The sequence below is a fragment of the Parasteatoda tepidariorum genome, chromosome 5 (genome assembly GCF_043381705.1).
Source record: "Parasteatoda tepidariorum isolate YZ-2023 chromosome 5, CAS_Ptep_4.0, whole genome shotgun sequence".
NCBI classification, from domain to species: Eukaryota; Metazoa; Arthropoda; class Arachnida; order Araneae; family Theridiidae; genus Parasteatoda; species Parasteatoda tepidariorum.
Window position 1 is genome coordinate 76,432,596 of NC_092208.1, and position 25,528 is coordinate 76,458,123.

The 25,528-nt window shown below is 31.8% G+C and overlaps 1 protein-coding gene across 3 annotated transcripts in view; it reads left to right on the forward strand.

The window, feature by feature from the left end:
* The window catches only part of LOC107455157 (ceramide synthase 1), a gene marked incomplete at its 5' end in the record, with an annotated part of 94,994 nt that overhangs the window by 13,777 nt on the left and 55,689 nt on the right, over nucleotides 1-25,528 (forward strand). For all 3 annotated transcript variants that reach the window (XR_011636738.1, XM_016072627.3, XM_016072626.3), the window contains 1 exon segment: nucleotides 9,810-9,972. Coding sequence is in view for 2 of the 3 variants with exons in the window: in XM_016072627.3 (XP_015928113.2) it covers nucleotides 9,810-9,972 (163 nt within the window).

Below are 25,528 nucleotides of genomic sequence, written 5' to 3' on the forward strand. Positions count from 1 at the left end.
AAAAAAAATTAAAAGTTATGGAAACAAAACAGAAATATTTTCTCAAAATAATGGACTCTGGCTTCCCAATTATTGGGGGGGGGGGTCCGGGCACCTATGGTTCCGACGCCAGTGATATCGGGGGCCACAATTAAAAACACAAATCAAATGGCGGGCCGAAACTTTATCAAAATTTTATGTAGGACTCTTTTATGTTTGAAGGAGCATTGAATATTACTCACAGATTTTTACCAAGTTGTACAAAACAAAAGTATTGAATTACAAACTAAAATAAGTAGTAGATTTTTAGAAATATTTAATTGCATATTAAAAAATTCGGGCTACAATAACTTTAATGTGCATCCATGTATTTAACAATATGCAACAGATATCTAATTGTTAAGATATAAAACTTTAATAAGGTTGGTATTAAAACTTACATAGTAGCACACAAAATGAACAATGACAAAATTGAGGTTTGTCTGCTGCAACCACCAGAGAATAGATATTTACATCTTAAATTTAAAATTTAGAAATATGTGTGTAAATATTTTCGTCCAAAATTAATGGTTTCAAGAAGTTAAATCTGAGAATTTCTTCGAGAAAATTTCTGATACACACATGCTACATTATATTCACAAAATACAAAAAAATGAACCAAAAAAGAGCAACATGCACGATTATTTTTGTATTTGAATAAATATTTTCTTGGATGCAAAACCTAAGGTTTCGCGGGTCAAAAATCAAAAGTGGTAATAGAATTAATTTTATTGTGTTTAATAAATTCTGAAATCGGTTGATTATTAGTGATAATCCAAGAAAAACCTTTAATAATATTGTTAATAATTTTATTTAAGTAGTTAGAGAAAAAGGTGTCTAGTTTAATTAGGCAAGTATTCGACCCACATGTGACTGTTCTGAAATTTATAGTAATTTTATGAAATTTAGGACTGATAATTAAGTAAGGAAAGTGTATATTGCTAATTTTAATTTTTAACCTCTTATATAAAGCTAAAAATTTTTTAATGACAATATTATTATTTAAATTACAAATTTAAAAGTTAGACATAGAATTTTTTACAGAAGATTGCATAATTATTGTTAGCTCTGTCTATGGGGGTAACTACCAAATTTTTTTGTAGTTGCTTAATTTTATATATATAATATATATATCACAAATTATCACTGATTAACTACCTTTATCCTAAAATGTTTTGATAAGTTATTATGTCAAGTATAAGTTATTATATGTCACTATAATAAATCGTCAGCAGACCCAATGATAAGTTCACTGTATATGGTGGTTCAGTATATCAAAAAATGAACAAATGTTTTTTTCGCATATTCCTCAAGTATTGTGGGAAATAGGGACTGCAATGGCACATAATTTGTTGCATAAATCATTAAGTAGATAAGTATACAGATTCTCTCTACAATAGTTTCCTTACTAATAATTATTTCTTATAACGAAATTTTTAGTCAAAATGTTAAATAACATTCAAAATATTCTCAGTATAGTGAAGTAGTTGTCTTATTTTACAAGTTGTTGAGACGTTTATCTTTTTTATTTGCGTCATTTTTGAAGAAAAATCATTGCGCTTTTCAAATTTGAATTTCTGTGCAACCGATTTGCTCTGCCATGTGTCTAGCTTTGGACCACACACATTATTCATTTTAGTGAAATAACTTATTTTAAGCACTGCTTTAAAAGTGCATTACTCCATTTTTAAATAAAAGTTATAATTATATACTTTTAAACGTATTATCTAGATTAGAATGTCATACGTTTTATTTTAAATGAATGACTGTTCACTATATCCCGGTTTCATTATAGAGGGGTTACTTCACTGAGAGAATGTATATATATATATCCTAAAATCCGAAATGTTTTAGTAAGCGATTATTTTTTAACGAAATTAAAAAAATAAATAAAATAAACAATAATAAAAAACACAAGGAAATTCGAAAGAAAGCCTTCCATCCTAACTCATTATAAAGAAAGCAAATGAAATAAAAACTATTTTCAACCACAATAGAAGACCCCAAGGCTATTTAACCCCTCAACTATTCAAAGAAAGTAAAGAGGCTTTTCTCCTAACCCCCCAAAAAAAAGATCCCCCTTACTAGAACTTATGCTCCCATTGGTAAATGAAAAGAAGACAGATGGGAGGCCAACAAGTTTTTGCCAACACAAGCCAACAAGTTTTTGATGTCTAGCAAGAAACCCTGCTTTGTGAATACATAATTACATGTTCAATTCACAATTATAGTCTAACTTACAGACAAGTCCGAAAACTTTCCTATGACATAGCTGCCAACTCTACTGGATTTTCCAGTAGACTACTGGATTTTGCCAGTTTCTCCTGGTCTACTGGTTTATTTAAAATTCTCCTGGTTTTTGTACAATTTAGAAAATTCCAAAAATTGTGTAAGTTTCCTTAAAAAATCCCTTTTGAAATTAATTTTTTGTGCAGATTATTGCTTGAATAATTAAAAAGTATTACTAATACATAATGAAGTGAACTTCATTTATAGAAATCAGTCCAAAACTTTTTTTGTTCTAAAATGTTCAGTTTATTTTTACTCACAGTAATCTTTTTAAATTACTTTTAAAAAATCTTTGAACTATGTTTGGTGAATTAAATGCCTATTAATGTTCAAAATTATGAGTAAACGTAATACATAACATTTCAAGTATGTTTAATGCCAATCATAACTATAGAATATTGCAGTTTTTCTATTTTGATGACTAAGAAAATCTCTAGAATTTCCTACTTCTAAAATATTTAGTACATTATGCAACAATTATCGTGAAATTTATATTATTTCGTAAAATCTACTGGATTTTTTTCTCTCTATGTTGGCAGCTATGCTATGATAACGCAAAGTGTTTCAACTCCAAAATTCCAAGTAGCTGGGACAAAAATAAAACGTCTCGAATTGACTGGGTTAAAGGTTTTATGAAGCGTCACCCACAGCTTTCTTTAAGAAAACCGGAAAACACCAGCTTTGCAAGAGCTATAGCTTTTAATAAAGAAAATGTTCCAGAATTTTTCAACAGTTATGAGAGAGCTCTTACTTCTGGCCATTCATTTTACAGTGGATCAAATTTATAACTTGGATGAAACTGGAGTTTTAACAGTTGTTCCAGCTCCGAATGTTGCCAAGCTAGGAGCTCCTCTGGTGGGGCAGGTAATTTCTAGAGAGCGAGGAAGCATGATAATCAATGCTTTGTTTTCCAGAAAAAGAGGATATTAGTAGTATAGAAAGAAATGACATTAAAATGAAACTGCCTCAACCAAGTTTAAGATGCGTAACAGCTCGAGCTGTATTTTTCATGACATTCTCCGTAAACTTTGATTTTATTAAAGACAAAATAATGTGGAAAAAACCTAAATCAATCCAATATGTTCATTCATTATTATTATTTTATGAATAAAGTTAATTTTCCAAAATGTATGATCTTTTTACGTTCTCTTCAATTGTTGAAATGTGCCCCACCACCCGTTGAAAACTGCCCCCTCCCCATCAGGGGTAGATTTTAACAAAATACATGGTTCACTAATTATGTAAAATAGTGTTTTTTGTCTTTGTTTTAGACCTTTAGAAAAAATTGGGAGGTTACCTCAAATATCAATTTAGTAAATAAAAATTAGAACTTAGATTTTGAAAGCAATAAAACTTCGAAAATAATTCTTAAGCAAAAACTGTTGAAAGGTGCCCCCCTCTCCCCTATGTATTACAACAATTAATTTTATAACACTGTCTCCAATATTTTTTATGGCCTACTTTAAATAAGTACAGACCAAATTTTTTTTGTGTAAGTTATGTAGTCTTTTCCGTTTGAATTATTTATTTTTTAGTAACTGGTTTTTCACAATTTGAGGGCCATTGCTAAGAAGGAATATTTTTTAATTGTGCCTAACACTTCTGTTAGTTCACATAAAAATGCTTTTCATCTGCCAATTTAAAATTTCCTTCTAATATACAATTTAAGGCAGCACATATCATCTTGCTTCCATTCGATCTATATCCTAGATTTTTCTGTTTTAACGGGTATGTGAATGTGTGTAATTGATTCAATGATCAGTATCAAGTGCATTATGTTAGTAATATAAATATTTATTATTTTCTTTAATGCTGAGATTGTTGATTTAAATCAGCGTTAAGCAGGGCATTCTGAACGTACCCCGAAATTCCAGTTTTTTTTTTTGTTCATTGTTCATTTAAGTTAAAAGCTAGAAGCAGTGAGTGTGAGTTTTCTGCAAATATCGCAGAATTTAGCGTATCTCCAATCATTGGATCGCCGACTTCTGCGATTCAAAAACTTATAATCAACAAAATGTTGAAACTTTTGTTAAATCCCATTAACATGACATATACATACATGTGATTCTTCCACCAATTTAATTCTTTTGGTTTGGCGAATTTTCGCTATTTTCAATATTTGGAACTGAACAGGGAAACTGCTAATATTAATGCGTATTTAATATCAGGGGTCTGTAAGCTTTTCTGAAAGGTACCTATTTTGTAAAAATTTTAGAAACTACCGTTTTTTTTAAAAAGTTGAATTTGTGAAGGTACTGCTAAACGGTATTAAATTTGACCTGGAAAGACCCCTGAATATCAATCACAATTCTTCTTATTCTTGCATTTTTAATATCTATCATCAATTTTCATATTTAATTAATTTATAAGTTATGCATTGTGATTCGTATTTATACAATTCAAAAATCCTTTGCGATTCCTTTTCAAGTGATTTACAAATCCAATGTTACGATTCATATTCACTCATTTGTCATATCAGATCTCAATTTTTAAATTAATACATGATTTGAGAACTACGCATTGCTATTCGTATTCCAGCAATCTAAAAAAATTATGCATTGTGATTTGTATTCACGCGATTTAAAAATTCAAAATCGCAATTTGGATTTTCGCATTTTTAATGTCGCGATTCCTGTAATAAGTAATGTTTTTTCTTGAATTGATCGCTATAAAAGTGATATTCTTCTTTAGTAGATAATATAATTATAAATGTTAGTTCAAAAAATTATGTTAAATACTCTATATATTGATATAGAATATTTAGCATAATTTAACATCTGCTCTATATATTGATGTAGAATCAGGGTTCTGTCCAGGCCGAATTTACTACCGTTTAGCGATACCTTCACAAATTCAATTTTAGGTAAAACGGTAGTTTCACAAATTCAACTTTAGGAAAAACTGTAGTTTCACAAAATACTTTTTCTTAAAATTTTATTTTTGTATCCCTTAAGAAATGATAAATCTATATTTTTACCATGTTTTTGTTTTGATTTTTTAATATAATTTTTAATTTTTCACAAATTATGTCTAAATTTTCACAAAATAGGTACCTTTCAGAAAAACCTAGACAGACCCCTGAGAGGATTTTTCACTTCATGAATTAGTACTGATTTAAGTAATCACTTCATGGCATGCTCAATTTGCAACAAATCGTTCATAAAAATCCACCTTCAGTTTATATAAATTTTTGACAGATATTGCCGCAAATTTTCTCATGTTTTTTTATTTTTAATGTCTGATATTTTTCATATACAACAAATTGGAGTCGTGCATTTGATAATTAAATTTTTGATGTGATGATTTCCCAATTTTACAATCTATTTTTCGGTATTGCCATTGATTTGCGCATGGTTTTTTAAATTCTAATATATTTCTTACGATATTATTATGTAGGGATGTAAAGAACAGTAATTTGGCTGAATACCGAATATTCGGCCAAATGAGTCGCCCGAATACCAAATATTCGGGGGTTGCATAGTAACGTTTGAAAAAAAGAAAAAAATCATTCATATATATTATTCTTTTTAAATGTAAAAATAATCGAAACTTGGATATATTATTGGAATGGGGTAAAGGGAAGAAAAACTAACAGTTATCCGTTAGAAATGTTTAAGATAAATGAAAAATCTGTTCAACTATTTAAAAAAAAAAAAAAAAAAACTAAAGTTGTAAAAAAAAATAAAGAGAATAAAAAAGAAGGTCTCATTAGATATTAAAATGAAACTTTGATGCTGAATATAGTATTTTCTGGAAAAAGTATCCATAAAATGTTAAAAGAAAGCAGTCTATCAGAAGCGTTTTTAAAAAAGCTGCACTATTAAAAAAGCACCCATAGAAAAGTTTTACAAAAGCAAAACAGAAAAAATAAAATAATAAATTTTTTAAAAGAAAATCTTAAAGCAGTGAGCTTTTCAGTTTCCCAATTACTGTATTTTTAAAAAAAGTGAAGAGTAAAGTCTAAAAGAAGTCCTCTTAATTGCAGTGTCATAATAAAAACAAAAGTTTTTTAAAAAAGAAAAATTTAGATAGAAACCAAAATGAAAATCATCGTTAATTTTTAACTTTTTCACATGGTCATATTTTTTTAAAAAAGTAACGACAAAAGAATAATGTTAATTCGAAATTCCCTTTAAGTGCTGTTTCATAATAAAAACGTTGATAAAAAGAAAAGTTAGCTACTAACTACTAAGCAGAAAAGGAACAGAAAGAAATTTCTTAGTTCTTAAAATTTAACTTAATGTTTAAAATCACAGTTTTCTATGTTACCGAGTCTTATAGAGTACCGAGTCTTTGTACCTATACAAAGTGCAAATAAAAACGGACCACCCTGAATAACTTTTGATATGATGATCGCATCTTCATTCTCGAGAACTTAATTCCTGTAGTCGGTGACCTCAAATATGCTTATTAATAAGTGCAGATGATATTTTAAATTACGAAATTACAAGTAAGCATGTTTTCTCTGAATAAACTTGCCTTTTTTTCTGAGAATTCGGATTTCTGACACCCAACATATGGGGGGAGGGGGGCGCAATCTGGGAAATATGGTTCCAATAGTTTGGTCAGAAGAGCCTTCTGAAAATTGGACCCCTTCATGTTAACTTTGTGAACTAAAACTTTGTTAACTAAAGTGAATTGAAAAATGTTTACACACAATCATGAAATTCCTTTATCCGAAGATAATTCAATGCAAAAAAATAACTTTTAATAAATAGTTGTTATTTTTTATTGTTTTATTTAAGAATGGTCAAAAAATTTTTGAATTGTAAGGTATGCCATTTTTTGCATAATTTTAAGGAATGTAATTTTATATGTCAAAAGACGAAATTTGAGCAAAATTTCTCAAATAGTTCCTGTGAAATTGAATTTCAGAAAACTCAGGTACTTAAAATTCGATTTCTCCAGAACTATTTGACCAATTTGGCTCAAATGTTGAAAATAAAATTACATTATTAAATGTTTGCCATATAAAATTATATTCCTTAAAATGATGTAAAAAATTTTATACCTTACAATTCTAAATATTTTGAACTTATATGAAATAAAATAATAAACATTTATTAAAAATTATTTTTTGCATAGAATTATCTTTGGATAAATGAATTTTATAATTGCGTGTAAAAAGTTTTCAATTTGCTTTTCAAATTTCTAGATATGGCAGAATACGCAAAAAGTAAAATTAACAAAGGGGTTTAAACTTTGGACTGCTCTCCTGGCCGAACTATCGGGACCCTATTTTCCAGATTGCGGCTGCCTCTTATATTTTGGAGGTCAGAAATGCGACTCCGTCAAAAAAAATATATGTTTATTCAGGGAAAGTAAATTTTTCTGTCTTATTTCAGAACTTAAAATATTGTTTGCTTTAATTAATTAGCTTATTTGAAGTCGCCGTCTCGAGCCATTAAAATTAAGTCCTAGATCATGAAGATTGGATCATTAGATCAAAAGTTAATCAAGGTGGTCTGTTTATTTTTTCCCGCTCTGCTCATCATAATTTCTGATTCTATAACCTCATCAAGCAATACATTGTTCTCCAGGTCAAAAGACCAGTTGTGGTGGATAACGGTATAGTATACAACAAGTGTTACTCAAAATAAACAAAATACAATTAAAAAAAAAGAAAAGAATATTACTGTATGTAATTAAATAGAAAAAGTCATGAATTCAAATCTGCGAAAGCAATAAGATGCTATTCACAAATTTCAATGCAAAATTTCATAACTAGTCTTTTGACCTGTGTTGACAAGGGTCTGTCTAGGTTTTTCTGAGAGCTACCTATTTAGTAAAAATTTAGTTATAATTTGTGAAAATTAAAAATTATATTAAAAAATCAACAGAAAAATATGGATTAATCGTTTCGTAAGGGATACAAAAGTAAAACTTTAGGAAAAAGTATTTTGTGAATTATCCTAAAGTTGAATTTGTGAAGGTACCGTTAAACCATGGGTCGCCAAACTTTTTTGATCATCGACCCCTACATAATTTTTCGAAATCTCCATCGACCCCCATAAAAGTAATTTTCGGTCAATTAAAATAACTCTATTTTATGAGCTTAAAAATTTATTAAAGTAATAGTACATTGTGTAACAATAGTTTTATGAAAAATATATTAATGTTGAAATTTAAATACCTTAATATTTATTGAATAATAAGTAATTATAAATTAGTAGAAATGATAAGTAAAGCAACTACAGATTTATTGCTTCTTAATCAATGAGATGCGTGTGCAAAATTTGCTTATTGTTAAATTTTTAAAAAGCGTCTTTGCTTCATGATCCGATAATAATTCAGCAAGCTCATCTTGCAGTTTTGTCGCGGGCTGTACTAATCCATAATATTAATGCTTACCTTCTATTTTACATGTATTGATAATTAAAATTGATATCTAAACTAAACGAATGGTTTTATCAAAACAATAACTAATTATTCAAAACTATAAAAGTTTTAATAACGACACTGCAAGTATTCAACACTGTTCACAGTTTGCAAAGATAGCTGAAACTGCGTTTGACATTTGCGTTTGTGACGTCAATGCTCGTCACACGTGACATTTGGACAATCGCACATACGTATATGACTTATAAACCAGAAGTGCAGAGTTCGTGCCACTGCGCTCTGGCACGTAAATACTTGTTTCATCTGAATAAGTACATGTTAATTAATTTATGTTCTATAAAGAAACTGATATCAATTATAAAACTGAAGTCAATTATAAAAAAAATCACGAATTTTACATACTTAATTAGGTATGTGTGATTTGGGTATTAAGAACTGCTTTTTCTTCGACCCCCAATCGACACTTCCGATTCGGATCGACTCCCTGGCTCAGATCGACCCCTCTTTTGTTAAATAGACCCCTGGGGGTCTATATAGCCCACTTTGGCGACCTCTGCGTTAAGCAGTAGTAAATTTGGCCTGGACAGACCTCTTGTTAAAGTCCCTTTCTTTCTCCACTTTAAACAAATTAAATTTCACCAATCTTAAAGACCCTATTGCTGATAATATTTGTTGTCAATGTGGTCTTGGGTACATTTGATAAACTAAACGTACCCTTGAACTTCAGTTTGAAAATTATGTCAGAATATTAAACAATCTTCAATTGATTCACTCTGTTGGAATCATAAATTTTCTTCTGCTTCAATACTGCTCTTCCCCTATTGACCTTTATTTCTGGAAATCATTCCTTATTGTGAAAATTTTAATAATTTAGAAGATTTTGTCTAATATTTATATCAACCATTTTAAGATGTTTGGTAATCTAATTTCCTCATCCTGTACTAAACCTGAGAGTTCGCCAATGAATTTTCACCATTCATTATATAATTGGTCAATAATAACATTCTTAGCTTATTGAAATATCTACATTGTATACAACCCAAAAAGCTGTCGTTTTTTGAAGTTTATAGCTAGTTATATTGCATATGTAGACATCTCTTTAATATTTCTCAACTTATTCTATTGAAATGTTAATTTACTAATGGTTTTTGTATTTGGTGTAGCCTTTAGCTCAGCATTATGGTTTGACACCGACCAACCAAGGGAAGATGCCAGAAAGTGCCTGGAAGTTCTTTTATTACCTCAGTGCCTGGTGTTATACCTCTTACGTAGTGATTCTGAGTGGTGATTACAAGTTCTTCCAAAAGCCCAGCACTGTGTGGGACGGTAAGAGTACCTTTCTATGCAATTTTTGTTGCGTCTGTTCTCTTCCAATGACACCACTCAGGCTATCAGTGGCCCATTAAGAACCTGATTGTTTGCAAGGTATAAACGTTGAATTGAAAATAAATTTTTTTTCTTTGTTTCATGCTTATAATTTATTTCTTGAATATAAAAAGAAAATGTATGTTTACAATTCTTTTTTATTAGAAATAGTTTTTGAACTTGCTGAATTTCAGTTATTTCATTCTGAAGTAGAGAGTGAAAATTTCTGTGTAGAAGCATTCAGGACAAGGATGAAAACAAATAATAAACTAATTTTCTAACATGTTAGTTATAGTAACTGGTTCTTAATATGAAAGGGCTTCCACAAGACAAAGAAATGTATGTACAAAATATCTTACCCTAAATCACGAGGACAGATTTTCGCTCCCATGTTATAAAATATACAATGACCTGTTCCGAAAAAAAAACATACCATGTAGAAAAGATATTAGGTTGCCATGAGACCCTTCGCTGAACCTACTCCTACAGAGAAAGGGCCTGTGCCTTTGGGCACCTCACCAGTACTCGGAAGAGAATGCAAGACCTCAAGCTTTACTGACATTCATCATGATGTTTGCCTGTCATCTAGTTACCCAGTGAGGGGTATCTAGGGTGTACCACGTGGAGGCGGCAGGCATTACCCTCCCCCCCCACACACTGAAAATATGCATTCAATAGGTGCCGAGCTTGCTGGACAGTCAGCTAACTGAACCATAAAATGGGCAGATTCTTTTGTATTCATTCCCACATGAGTGGGTTTCCATACTCCACCATTTAGAGAAAGTAAAATGTTTCATCACATTTTCGTGAAATAATAGCAGGGTTCCCACAGTCCTTAAAAGTCCTTTCAAACTGCTAAATTTTTATTTTGGCCCTAAAAATACTTAATTTTGGTATAAGTACAAGGCTTTTAAAAGTCCCTAATTTTTCAGCATCTCTATAGTTGGTAAGAACAATTTTTTAAAACAAAAAATCTTTTTTTAATCACCTAGAATTTCACCCTGTATACAGGGTAGAGTACCAAGCATGCTTGAGAACTAAACACTGGGGGTTTCATGTTCGGCTGACCACCTAACCGGAACATCTGCTCCTGCACCCCAGAGCCCAAGGTCAAGAAAACTGAGATGGGCACAGTAGGCCTTGGCCCTCTATGGGCTGTCGCGCCGCTGAGTTTAGTTTATACAGGGTAGAGCATTTTAGAGGGGTGTGTGAGAGGGGGCCAATGGCAAGAGGAATAAAGCATGTCCTTTTATTGATATGTTGGTTCTTTCATTAATATATAGTAATTAATTAATAATATAGTAATTTTAAAAACTTTGTGGAATTCAGTAGCACTAACAACAGAAAGTCGAAACATTGATGAAATCGTCACATTAGAAGTAAATAACTAATTTGAGTTTCACGTATAATTAAATTGTAGTATAAAAAACATTATGATTTTTTTTTAAATGAAAAAATTCGTAGCTATAACTGTCGAAAGAACAATTGAAATACCGCATGGATTAGCAAGGATATCTGTGCAAAACCATTCTAAACCCAGTCGTTATAAAAATTATTTGTTCTTAAATAAGAAGCTAAAAATCGCGAGCATTTCTATTCGTTCCAATGCGCATGAAAGGAATCTTTTGAAAAATGAAGTAAAGTTTTTTTTTATATAATATATGTTATATATAATAATCCTGAAGAAAAAAAAATAGTTTGGGAACCTCAGCAGAAAAGAAGTTCATTTTTCTTTCTTTTTCATTATTCCCAAATAAGAATAGAAAAATCATGAGCATTTCTTTCCACTCTGATGTGCAAAAAAGGCATCTTTTGCATATAATTATGGAGAAAAAATTTTTAAAAATTTCTACAGAAAAGAAAACTAAAAATTTTTTACTTCCGAAAAGAAAATTCTTCTTGCAAGAACTTTGTTACCTTTCACGACAATGTTGCTGTGATTCTGCTATGGGAGCAGGTGCTGTAGGCTAAAGGTTAATTCNATAATATATATTTATGTATATATATTTTTATGTATATATATATTTATACATATATATTTATATACAGTACAGAACCCGTTATCAGAAAACCAAAAAACCAGAACGGAATTCGATACATTTTCCCACAATTTTTTTTAAAAAATGTTCTTTTTCCTCATAAGATTTTTGGATCTTTTTTTTTTTTTTTGCAAGATGTTCACCTTACCATCATTTTGGAAATAATCATTAGTGTATTATTTCGTTTTTTCTTCTTTTTAAGATCATTTCCCCAAATTTTTTTTTTTTAGTTGGGTTTAACACTAAAAAAACGGCTTTTTGTAGCGATTCAGAAAACCGGATAAATCAGTTATCTGGAATAGCGATGGTCCCGATCGTTCCGGATAATCGGTTCCCTACTGTGTGTGTATATATATATATATGTGGGATTCCAACCTCAGCTGTAGCAGCTCCACCCCTCTTATTACACTCTTCTGTCCAAATGCTCAGACAGAGTGGTTGTTTTCTATATCTCTCATTATTTTTTAATTAAATTTGTTTGTTACAAAAAGCATAGTCATGCTTATGATTCATCTTATGCCTAACGCCAACCTCCACATGGGAACTCTGACCGTGAACTTTGTTTTGTGAAAGATAATTAACACAGACGGTGTTTTATTAAGTAACAAAACAGATTGAGCACAGACGGTGTTTACCAAACTTACCAGATTGGTAAGTACAGCTTTCGATTTGAACTGTCTATCTTGAACTGTATTAATTATTATACAATGACATCTCTTAACGAGATTGAGTCAATTGCAAATTTCCTAAGAACAGGCAATATAAAAACTGTGAAATTGCTGAATAGAATAATATTTAACAATGCGTTTGATTGTAACTCACGAAAGAATTTGCGATCCTTTTCTTCTTTTCCCCCTGACGTAAACATTGAAGAAAGAAAAAAGTTAATAGCTGATTTTTCAGAAAACTAATTAATATGTGTGTTAAATTTGGACGTTGAAGGAAAAAAGCTTGAATTAATTGATAGCATTTATCAATCGCTTATGATCTTAAAAGCATTAAATCTTTTAATACACAATTGAGTGAAGAAGCTGAATTCGAAAGTGAAACTGGAGTACATGACCTTGAAGCTGCACCCAAATTCTTATCCGGCAGTAACAAAACAAAGAATGAAGAATTTGATTCTTTGCATTACTTTCTTTTAAGAGAAATATTAACTTCAATGAAACATTTCAATGCTGGTGATTCATATGGGATACATTTGTTTTTTAACGATGTTGAGGACGTGTTTAATTTTATTCCACATTTAAGTGATATACAGAAAATAATATTTTGTAAAACTTTACTTGACGATCAAGCAAAAACTTTTATTTTTACCCAACGTAATTTAAAATCGTGGTTATTGTTTGAAAATGCTTTATTAAATGAATTTAACAACCAATTAAATACTGCCGAAATTCATCGTCAATTAAGTAATTGCAAAAAAAAAATTCTTTTATGGAATATTTTTTTGCTGTACGGGAACTCAAACCCAATAAACAATTTTTCTTTTTCTGATTATACTATTGACTGTATTCCCGATTCCCTCGCTAATAAATCCATTTTGTATGGCGCGAAATCTATTCCTGAATTTAAGGATAAATTGTGTATTTATGAAGAAATAGTTAATGATAGAAGCAAAAAATATTTTTCCGTACAAATCCTTGCTCTCCCCCTGAATTTCCCAAACGTGAGCGTAGTAATTTAGTACGTGACAATTTACGAGGATATGATTTTCAAAATGATATTAAGTTTCATAAACAGAAAACTTGTTATAATTGTGGTGTGACTGGACATAATTTACGTTTTTGTACTAATAAACAACGAGGTTTGAAATGTAATTTATGTAAGAAAGTTGGACATATTGCTTCTAAGTGTAATAATAAATCTATTAACCAAACTGATAACACTGTAAGCGCAGAGTGGTTGTTTTCTATATCTCTTGTTATTTTCTAATTAAATTTGTTTGTTACAAAAAGTGTAGTCATGCTTATGATTCATCTTATACCTAACGCCAACCTAACATAAAACTGATAATGTAAATCATACTACATTTAATGCTCTTATTGATACTGGAACTATGAAAACAATTTTGCGGGAACAAACTTATCATAAAATAGGCTCACCTCCTTTAACTTCTCTTTATGGTGCACTAGCAGCGTTTGGTAACAGACCTATTAAACCAATAGGTAGTTGTACTCATGAATTTGTAATAGATGATCAAGAATTTAAAACAATTCAAACAAATTTTTGTATAGTTAGAGATATTATGTCATAATATGCTATAATTGGCATGGATATTTTAACACAGGCAGAAATAAAAATTAATACTGCTGGTATAAGTTTAACGAAGATAGTAGAACGGAACCCGTTGAGCAATTTTCTATTTCAAATATTTCCATTAAAAATGATTTCAAATTAGAAATTGGATCTAAACACAAAAAAGAACTCTTCAAAATTTGGTGTCAAATTATAAACGTATCAAAACTATAACTTGCGATATTCAAATGTCTATAAATTTAAAAAATGAACTGCCAATAACTCATAGACCATGTCGATTACCTTTTACAGAACGTAAAATTGTTGATGACCAAGTGACAAAATGGTTGACTGACGGTATAGTTGAATCATGTTTTTCCGAATATTCTAGTCAGGTTGTAGTGGTAAGAAAGAAAGACGGAACCCCAAGAGTTTGTATTGATTGTAGAACGTTAAATAAAAATGTAGTTAAAGATAATTACCCTTTACCACTTATTGACGATATATTAGAAAATCTTCAAGGAACAACTACGTTTAGTAAAATTGATTTACGTAATGCATTTTTTTCATCTGGAGATTGAGCCGAAAAGTCGTAAATATACGTCTTTCGTCACTCATAGTGGTCAATTTCAATTTTAACATGCACCATTTGGCCTTTGCAAATCACCCGCAGCTTTTCAGCTTTATATTAACACTATTTTTAAGGATTTGATTATTAAAGGTCATATTATTATTTTTATGGATGATATGACTATACCATCGAAAGATGAATAGGAAGGTCTTCAGAGGCTTGCATCGGTATTTTCACTTGCTTCTGCTTATGGGTTGGAGATAAATTTTTCAAAATGCACATTTTTAGCTAGAAAAATAGAATTTCTCGGACATGTAATTAAAAATGGTAAAATGTACCTGTCATCAAAAAAATTAAAGCTGTACTTAATTTTCCCGAACCCAAAAATAGAAAGGATTTACAATCATTTCTTGGTCTAGCTAGCTATTTTCGAAAATTTGCTGGCAGAGTTCAGTGCGTTGTGGAAAATGCTTAGCAAGCATAATGAAAAAGTCCTCTTTGAACTAACAAGAAATTTTATGAAGCAAGAAAAATTATAACTGAACTTTACAGTCATGAAAATCAAAAGAAACAAACTCAAAATCCAATCTTGATTTGTTATATATATACAAAATAACAGTTGCATAATGAGGGTACTTACACACTCAAAATTAATACTATGCAAATTCTGTCATTAAATTATTTTTAAATGCTTTCAGAGGTTTTTCGAACTTGTGATCTCTTACTCGAACCTTGTTCATTGAAATTCATAGTCTGACAAAATTCATATTAAATTTCTCCATTATTGCACACCCTTTACCTGAAATTTTAAAGAAAAATTGTGAATTTAAAATTACCGAGAATTAAATACAAGCATTTAGTAGTTTAAAACATAATTTTTCTTCTCCATCTGTTCTTAGTATTTACAATCAAAACGCGGATACTGAAATACATTGCGACGGTAGTAGTCATGGTTATGGATGTATTTTAATGCAAAAATTGTTAGAAGATAATGTGTTTCACCCGGTATATTTTATGAGTAAGAAAACGCTGATGCCGAACCGAAATACAGCAGTTATGAGTTCCAAGTCTTAGCTATTGTACAGGCTTTAAAAAAAATTTAGAGTTTACTTGCTAGGGAAACATTTTAAAATTGTGACTGATTGTAATGTGTTTGCAATGACGTTAAATAAAAAAGATTTGTGTACTCGCATAGCGCGCTGGGCTTTATTGCTACATAATTTCGATTATATCATTGAATGCCGTTCCGGCTCTAAAATGTATCATGTTGACGCGCTAAGTAGATAGCCCATTATGATAGTATAGGATAGTCTCATTACCAAAATTAGAAAAGCTCAGGAAGAAGATAATGAAATCAAAACGATTAATGAGCTTCTGAAAACTAAACCCTATGATGACTTTTTTCTTAAATCTGGCATACTATATCAATTTGTAGATGGTGTAGAACTTCTTGTCGTTCCTGAAAGTATGCAAAATGATATTATACGAAATGCTCATGATTGCGGACATTATGCCTCTAAGCGTACTGAAGAATCATTGAAACATCAATTCCATATCCCTGAAGTGAAAGAAAAAATAGACCATTTTATTAAAAACTGTGTTCCTTGTGTGGTGACCTGCCAACTACAACTCAACGCTGCCAGTCTCGTATCCCATAGCAACGAGGAACACAAAAAAAAGAAAACTAATGTTTTCTTTCAGTTGCTTGATAATTCTCTTGTTTTTAATATGTACGTTATTGTTATTATTCAAAGCTGTTAATATATTATATTTTATAATAAGAAGCGAGTCTACTTATTTCTCACAAAAAGTATTCCTCCACAAACTGGTGACCTCTGATTTATTACGAATCACAACCTGCAATGTTGTACGAATATGGAGTTTATATGCAAAAGCCTGAGCAACAATAAGTTGTCAAGTGCGATGAAATTCAAGTAAGACATTTTACCTTTGATTTAAAGTGTTTTGTCACATTCTGGTAAGTCAACATATTTCTGTCAGAATTTTATCGGATCTATGTATGGTGTGTAGAATTTGAATCGCCAATTTCTCTGATTTAAAGTACCAAGAAGCTGTGTCGCTATATACGTATATTGATTATTTTTCTGTGTTATTGAGTATATTTGACTGATCTAAAATGGTTGACAACAATGCTTCTTCACAATTGGCGCGAGTTGCAGTTAAGCCTCCGCCATTTTGTCGCCAAGACCCATCGCTATGGTTCATTCAACTGGATGCGCAGTTTAAATTGAGTCACATTACTGCTGACGAAACTCAATTTTATACAGCGATCGCCGCTTTAGAATCAGAAGTACTTCAATCAGTTTGTGAAATTATCTTAAGTCCATCGGCGATGGAAAAATGCACATCTTTAGAAGAAAAATTAATTTCTGTTTATGCAGAATCTGAAACAGTTAAAATCAAGCAACTATTGCAAGAATTACAGCTGGGTGATATGAGGCCTTCTCAATTGTTGTCTAAAATGTCAGACTTATCCGCCGGTAACCTAACGGACAATATTCTTAAAACATTATGGATGAATAGACTCCCATCAAACATGCAAGCCATTTTAGCTGCCAGTAGTAAGCCTCTTACAAAACTGTCCGAAATCGCTGATAAAATGCACGAGCTGGTCATGCCAACGCAAATACATGCAGTTCAGACTTTTGATCAAGGTATTGTGGCGTTACAGGCTCAAATTAATGAATTGTCCAAACAGGTCTTTCAATTAGTAGCCATTCAAGCTGAAACTTTTCGGCGCCATCGCTCTCCATCACGTGGTCGATATGCACGTCGTAGCCCATCAAGGAAACGTTATGAAAGCCCTCCTCCGAGTATTTGTTTTTACCATCACAATTTTGGTGAAAAGGCAAACAAATGCCGCCAACCTTGTATATATAACAACCAGGGAAACGAGATGGGCCATCGCTAAAAATCGTGAACGACAGCGGCCGGAATATTGCACGCCTTTTTGTCATCGATAAGAATTCGGGTTTAAAATTTCTTGTAGACACCGCGGCTGATGTTTCTGTCATTCCACCACATTTTCATGAGCAAAAGCGCCAAACCAAATTACAACTTTACGCAGCAAATGGAACTCCTATACAAACTTTTGGTGAACACCTGATATCTGTTGACTTAGGATTGCGCCACAAATTCCAGTGGCCATTCATTATCGCCTCCGTTTCAAGTCCTATTATTGGCGCTGACTTCTTGCAAAAATTTTCTTTGCTTGTTGATCTTAAAAATCGGCGTTTAGTAGATTCTTTAACGAAGTTATCTTACCCGGGAAAAATTCGCAATAGTCAAGATTTAAACATTAAACTGATTTCCGATACTTCTCCATGGCATCAACTTATCAGAGAATTTCCTACATTCACGCGCCCAGTTATGGGTAATTCACAACCCAAGCACGATGTACTACATTATATTGAAACTACCAGACCTCCAATTGGTTCTAAACCAAGACGTTTACCTCCAGACAAGCCTAAAGCCGCCAAAGATGAATTTCAATACATGATGGAACAGGGAATTTGCCGCCCATCGAAAAGTTCATGGGCCAGTCCGCTCCATCTAGTTCAGAAACGAAACGGTAACTGACGCCCGTGAGGGGATTATCGCCGGTTAAGTGCAGCTACAATTCCTGATCGTTACCCAGTCCCACACATTCAAGACTGTATGCAAGTCTTAGAGGGAAAAACTATTTTTACAATTGTTGATCTTGAGCGGGCATACCACCAAGTACCCGTTAATCCAGCTGATGTTCCAAAACTGCGGTTATAACGCCTTTCGGACTATTTGAGTTTCCAGTCATAGCTTTCGGCTTATGCAAAGCCGCTCAAACGTTCCAACGCTTCATGAATCAGGCGTTAATCGGCCTGGACTTTTGTGTACCTTATTTTGATGACGTCTTAATCGCTTCCTCTTCAGAACAAGAACACTTATCCCATTTAAGAACTATTTTTGAACGGTTTCAAAGTTACGGAGTCAGTCTCAAATCTTCCAAATGCGTTTTTGGCCAACAAAAAGTATCCTTTCTTGGCCATGAAATTTCCACTGATGGCGTTCGACCCCTTTCAGATAGAGTCACAGCTATCCGCGATATGCCCGACTACAGTAAAGGACTTAAGAAGATTTCTTGCCATGCTCAATTTTTACCGACGTTTCTTACCTCATGCCGCGACCATACCAGCACCTTTAAATTCTTTTTTGGTTGGAAGCAAGAAAGATGACAAACGTGTTATAACCTGGACCACAGAATCACGCGATGCATTCCAAAAATGTAAAAATGATTTAATTTCGGCAACAAATTTGCACTATCCTTCAGCGTCTAAACCATTATCACTCAACGTTGACTCATCGACAACAGGTATAGGAGCAGTTTTACAACAGAAAGATCAAAAAGCATGGTGACCACTTTCATATTTTTTTAAAAAAACTCACCAGCCCTAACCAGATACAGCACTTACGATCGCGAATTATTAGGAATTTATGAAGCTGTAAAGCATTTTCGACATATGCCGGAAGGACACGTTTTTATGATCTCCACTGATCACAGAGCATTAACCTATGCTTTTCAGCCTCGTTTGGATAAAGCCTCCCCTCGTCAAATGAGACACCTAGACTTCATAAGCCAATTTTCAACAGATATCCATTATGTGGAGGGTTCACAAAATATCGTAGCAGACACCTTGTCTCGTATCGAAGAATTAGCCATTCCTTCGCCAATTGACTTTGCTGCTCTTGCAGATGAACAATATCAGGACACAGAACTACAAACCCTCTTGAAAAACAAAACTATCAACAATTTCAACTTGCAGCCTATGCGGCTAACACCTGGAAAATCACTTTATTGTGATGTTCAGGATTCAAGAATTCGACCGTATGTTTCCCCTGGGTTTCAGCGTGTCATTTTTAGTCAATTACATCGTCTTTCACATCCTGGCATCATGGCTTCAAGGAAACTTATACAACAACGTTTTGTGTGGCCTAGTATGCAAAAAGATGCTTGGAGTGCCAAAACGTTCATGCTTGGAGTGTTCAGACATTCATGCTTGGAGTGCCAAAAATCTAAAATTGTCAGACACACCACCAGCCCACTTAAAACTTTTAATTTGCCATCATCTCAGTTCAATCACGTGCATCTCGACTTGGTTGGACCATTGCTGCCTTCTAATGGATATTCATATCTTCTTACTAGCATTTTTCGGTTTACTAGCTGGCCCGCAGCCATTCCTTTAGTGGATATTCCAGCTAGTACTGTGGCAAATGCATTTTACGATTTGGAGTTCCGGAACAGATTTCTACTAACCAAGGACGTCAGTTCGAATCCCAACTGTTCACGTCGCTAGCTAAGTATTTGGGAACTTACAAAGTAAGAACCAGTCCTTACCTTCCAAGTTCCAATGGAATTGTCGAAAGATTTCATCGCTCTTTGAAACAATCAATACGATGCCACACTGCAATACAGTGGACTGAGGTGTTACCTACCGTGCTTCTAGGTCTTTGATCAGCAATGAAAGAGGATCTGAATGCCTCTTCTGCCGAACTAGTATATGGTACTGCTCTCCGTTTGCCGAGAGATTTCGTACATTCAGTCAATCCACCTAACTGCAATGACCCTTTTACATTCGTGCATCAACTTAGAAACTGCATGTCAAAATTACGACCAGTTCCTACCAGCGCTCATTGCAAACTAACTGTCTTCGTACACAAAGAACTTAGAAACTCATCTCATGTTTTTCTCAGATGTGATGCTCCAAAGCCTTCTCTTGCACCAAAATTTTCAGGACCACTTCAAGTACTAGCTCGAAACGAAAAAACATTCAAAATTTTAGTAAACAAAAAAGAAGTTAATGTTAATATCGACCGCTTTAAACCAGCATTCCTCTGGAAACCTGAAGCGACTGTTATACATGCGTCATCAACATCATCTGAAACCACGACGCCCGACTTAGGAAATGCTACGACAACAACACACTCTGGACGCCGAGTGCGCTTCAATCCGAAATATTTGTAAGAAAGGAATCGTTACCACTGGAGGGGGAGTACTGTGGTGACCTGCCTACTACAACTTAACGCTGCCAGTCTCGTATCCCATAGCAACGAGGAACACAAATAAAAGAATACTAATGTTTTCTTTCTGCTTCTGCTGCTTGATAATTCTCCTGTTTTTAATATGTACGTTATTGTTATTATTCAAAGCTGTTAATATATTATATTTTATAATAAGAAGCGAGTCTACTTATTTCTCATAAAAAGTATTCCTCCACACTTGCATTTTAATAAATCGAAAGAGTGGAAAACAAGAAGGATTATTACATCCGATCGAAAAAGAATCCATTCCTCTGCACACTTATATTGATCATTTAGGACCATTGCCTACCACAAACAAGAATTATAAAAGCATATTTGCATTTATAGACGCTTTCCCAAAGTTTTGCTGGTTATATCCAACAAAATCTACAGATGCTACTGAAGTTATTTCAAAATTGGAGTATCAAAAATATGTTTTTGGCAATCCATGACGAATTATTTCTGATTGTGGTTCTGCATTTAATTTCAAACAGTTCCTTGAGTATTGTGAAGTGCTGAACAAATTGAACACTTTCCTGTAACTACTGGTTTACCGAGAGCAAATGGACAAATAGAAAATTTAAATTGTACCATTGAATGAGGAAATTCAAGCCGTCTTCGTTGACAGCCGTGATGAGTTACGGAAACAAGCCAAACTACAAATACAGTAAGTCCAAGATAAAAACAAACGAACTTACAATCTTCGGCAAAAACCATTCGCATCCTTCAAAATTAACGATCTAGTGGCAATAAAACTCACACAATTTGGACCAGGACTGAAACTGAAATACATGGGACTTTATACGATAACAAAAATTAAACCCAATGGTACTTTTGATGTCGAAAAATGTGCCTTTTTTTATGGTCCTTCTAAGACCAGTACATGTGCAGAATACATCAAACATTGGTCTGATGTTATTACTTAAAATGACATTTTCTTCAGAATTCTTTAGAACATTTTTATTTTTTCCCCAGAGATTTATTTTTTTATTTTGAAAATTATTTCTTTAGTATTTTGATTATAAATGTCTTTTAAAATCTTTTTCAGATGATGTATAAGTATTTTAGAATGTGAAATAATATTTATCTATTATGTGAGTTAATTTTTTTTATTTTATGTACGCCCACCTGAGGGCAGGTGCCTCTTGTCTGATGGCCAATGTGGGATTCCAACCTCAGCTCCCACAGCGCCTCCTCTCTTATTACACACTTCTGTCCAAACGCTCAGACGGAGCGGTTGTTTCTATATCTCTTGTTATTTTTTAATTAAATTTGTTTGTTACAAAAAGCCGTAGTCATGCTTATGATTCATCTTATACCTAACGCCTACCTCCACATATATATAAACTAAAAACCATGAGGAAAACAGGTTTTTCCCAAGACTGTAAAAACCATGGTAAATATTGTGTCAACCCTGGTTGCAGGTAATATATAATATTTAGCATTGTTTTTGATTTATAGTACATCAAAACTATATACTTCACGTATCAGGCCGTATATTATATTGAAAAGAAATCTACATACATCAAGAAATAGCCACAACCTTAGATAAAAAACTTAAAATAATAGAACATAAAATCTTTTTAAATCAAGTGAAATTCTGAAATTAAATATCTTTGCTTTATAAATTTTAATTGTCATGTTTATAACATGAGTTTACTAAAAATATTTTTTTGTCAGTTCTTTTTATAAAGCATAAAATTTTCTTAACAATTTCTCACTTAACATAAATTAGTTTATTTTCTACTTAAATAAGTAATTAATTGTTTGTCAAATTTTAAAACTAACCTCTGTTTAGTAATTTAACTTCATTTTTTTGTACCTTTTTGTTTATTTTCATCAAAATTTTAATCGCATTTATTATCTGCTGTGCTATAATAATAATTAAAAAAAAGAACCAAGAAGCGAAATATTCCAAAAAGTAAAATATTCTACAAGTTGGAAAATGTAATAAAACGCATTAGTCCAATCTATTCGACAAGAAGAAAAAAGCAGTTTAATTTTAAAGAAGCCTTTTATTAGAAAATGAAAAGCGAAACCAAGAAGTGAAATATTCAACATAACATCGACTAAAATAGAAAGTAACTGAAAGTTTTACCCAAACTGGTTAGGGTAAAAGGGAACCAGGGTAGGTTAGCTCATCTTGCATCATCTCGCTTGGTAAGAATCAGAACGAAGACTATTTTTATTGTTTTTGCGGATAGAGGTAGCGCCATCTGTTGCTACGAATTAACTATCCATTACGCTTAATTTTATGGTAATTGCGTTCGACACCAAAAATTTTACTGCTACCAAGATAAAATAATTTCGCATTTATTTTATATTACGGAACAGTCAAAAATGCTTTATTAAAATTTTAAGTTCGAAATTTAATTAAGCTTAAAATTAAATTACAAACTTATTCAAAGAATTTACAAGAAACAGAAAGAAATATTAATATTTTTTTACGTTTGTGTGATTTATGTTGGACACCAACTGTCTAATCCATTTAATTTGATCTTTAATTTTATAAAATAGTCTCTTGATAGAATATTATGTGTTAACTACTTGATTTTACCAAATTTAATAATATTGAATTTAATTTAAATGTAATTGTTCTGAGAAATTTCAGTTTTTTATGTCTGACCCCATGGAATTGCCCTTGTTTAAAACTTCTTTTAATTTTTCAGTTCTGTGCCTATGTATATATATTTTCATATATATATACATATTTACTTTCTCGTTTAGTTTTTTATTTAGACAATTCTCTTCATAAATTAAAATTTAATATTATTTAGATTTCGTGCTGTCATAAGATTTAAAATAAATTTCTTTATTTAAGTAGAAAAAATAAATAAAATAAAGAAGCATCCAAATCATGAAGCAAAATATTTTCTTTCAAATAATATGAAAATTAAAGTAAAACCGAGTTGTAATTTTTTGTTATTTTTACAGATTTCAATTTTAGGGAAATGGTTTAGTTTTCCATGACAAATCCGCTTTACTGGTATATACTTGTGTGATGCATCAATATCTTTAGATATGTTGCTAAACTTGCATCATCATCATTCTACCTCAGTATTTTTAATTTTTTTTTTAAATTTATGCCTCATAATTTAGTCACATCTGTTATAAGTGCACTCTATAAATATTTAAGTCTGTTTTAATATTCTTGTCAACAAAAAATGAAATTTCTCTGTTGTCTACTCAACATATATTAATAAAAGTTGGGATGGATAGGAATTGAAGCTGCTTGAATCAAAAAGTAACTCCCTACTAAAAATGCTGATGTTTTTTGTTTAGTAAGAAAGATTTTTGCTATTTTTTTTTTTAAAGAGAAGTATAAGTTTTTTAATTGTTTAATTGAAATTCGTTATATTTAAGTTTCAAGATTTTAATAATTTTTAAAACTGTCCACTAATTAATGATGTTAACACTAAATTTATGATGAAATAGATTATTGAAATTTGAGTAAGGGTGTATTTTCTACTATAGTTACTACTTTATATTTAGTGTTAATTATAATAATAGAAGGGTCAGTGTGTGCTTGGATGTCACTTTCTTATAAATCCAGTTCTAGTTTATAACTTCTTTGGGCTAAGGTCCTAATGTTAAGACAGCAGATACAAGAGGCATATTTACCACCATGTCCTAAAAATTTCAATAACTTGATTCGAGAGGATCCTTTTGAAAAATAACGTTTTTATATAAGTTTTGCATTAAGTGCTGTGAACACTTTTTCTTTTTAATTATTTTAAAGATAATATAATTAATTTTGCTACCTTAAAGCTCTGTTTTATCCGAAATGGAGTTAATTGCACATTCTTTTATAATTAATTTTGATTCATAATGTCAAGTAGGCTCAAGTATCAACACGGAAGGGTTCTTATGATTAAATCACATAAATAAATGACGATCATTCAAAGGAAACTTAAAACTGAACATGGCGAAGGATACAAGACTATCACAGTTATCACACATATCAGCCAAATAAAAAAGCATGGAAGTATTTAAACTTGCATTCGATTTACATGTAGTCGATTCCAACTCTATTCGACAAAAATGGAACTGTTCGGGACTTCAGCAAGTCCAAAGAATTTTTTTTTCTGGATAATAGGTCTATAAGGTAAACATAACAGTTGTTATTCAATAAAAAAATAAACAGTTAATGATTAACATTATATTGTGTTCATCTTTGACGAGATATCCTCAAGGAAGAATCGTGACGACTTAAAACTATATTTATCCACATAAATGTACAAAATTACATGTTAGCTAATTGTTTACAGAAGAATAGCAGCAAACATCAATTAGTAAAGTCCTCATATACTGGATCGGGAGGCAGCTTCACTGTTCCGCAACGAAGGACTATCGTCATGGATTTGTTAGTGATGACGGAAAGTGGTGTCGGCTGGCATCTCAATAATTAAAGTAATACAACAAGGTTACCTTATCGACTAAAAAGAAAAATAGATAAAAGTGAGCAGATAATGATCCCATTTGATGTGAAGAGTTATCTGGGCCAATAATCTGATGAAAGTAACATTTAAAAATAACCTCATATTTCAAAAATAAATCAGTTCAATTAAGTAAAAAAATAAAAACAAGGAACAGA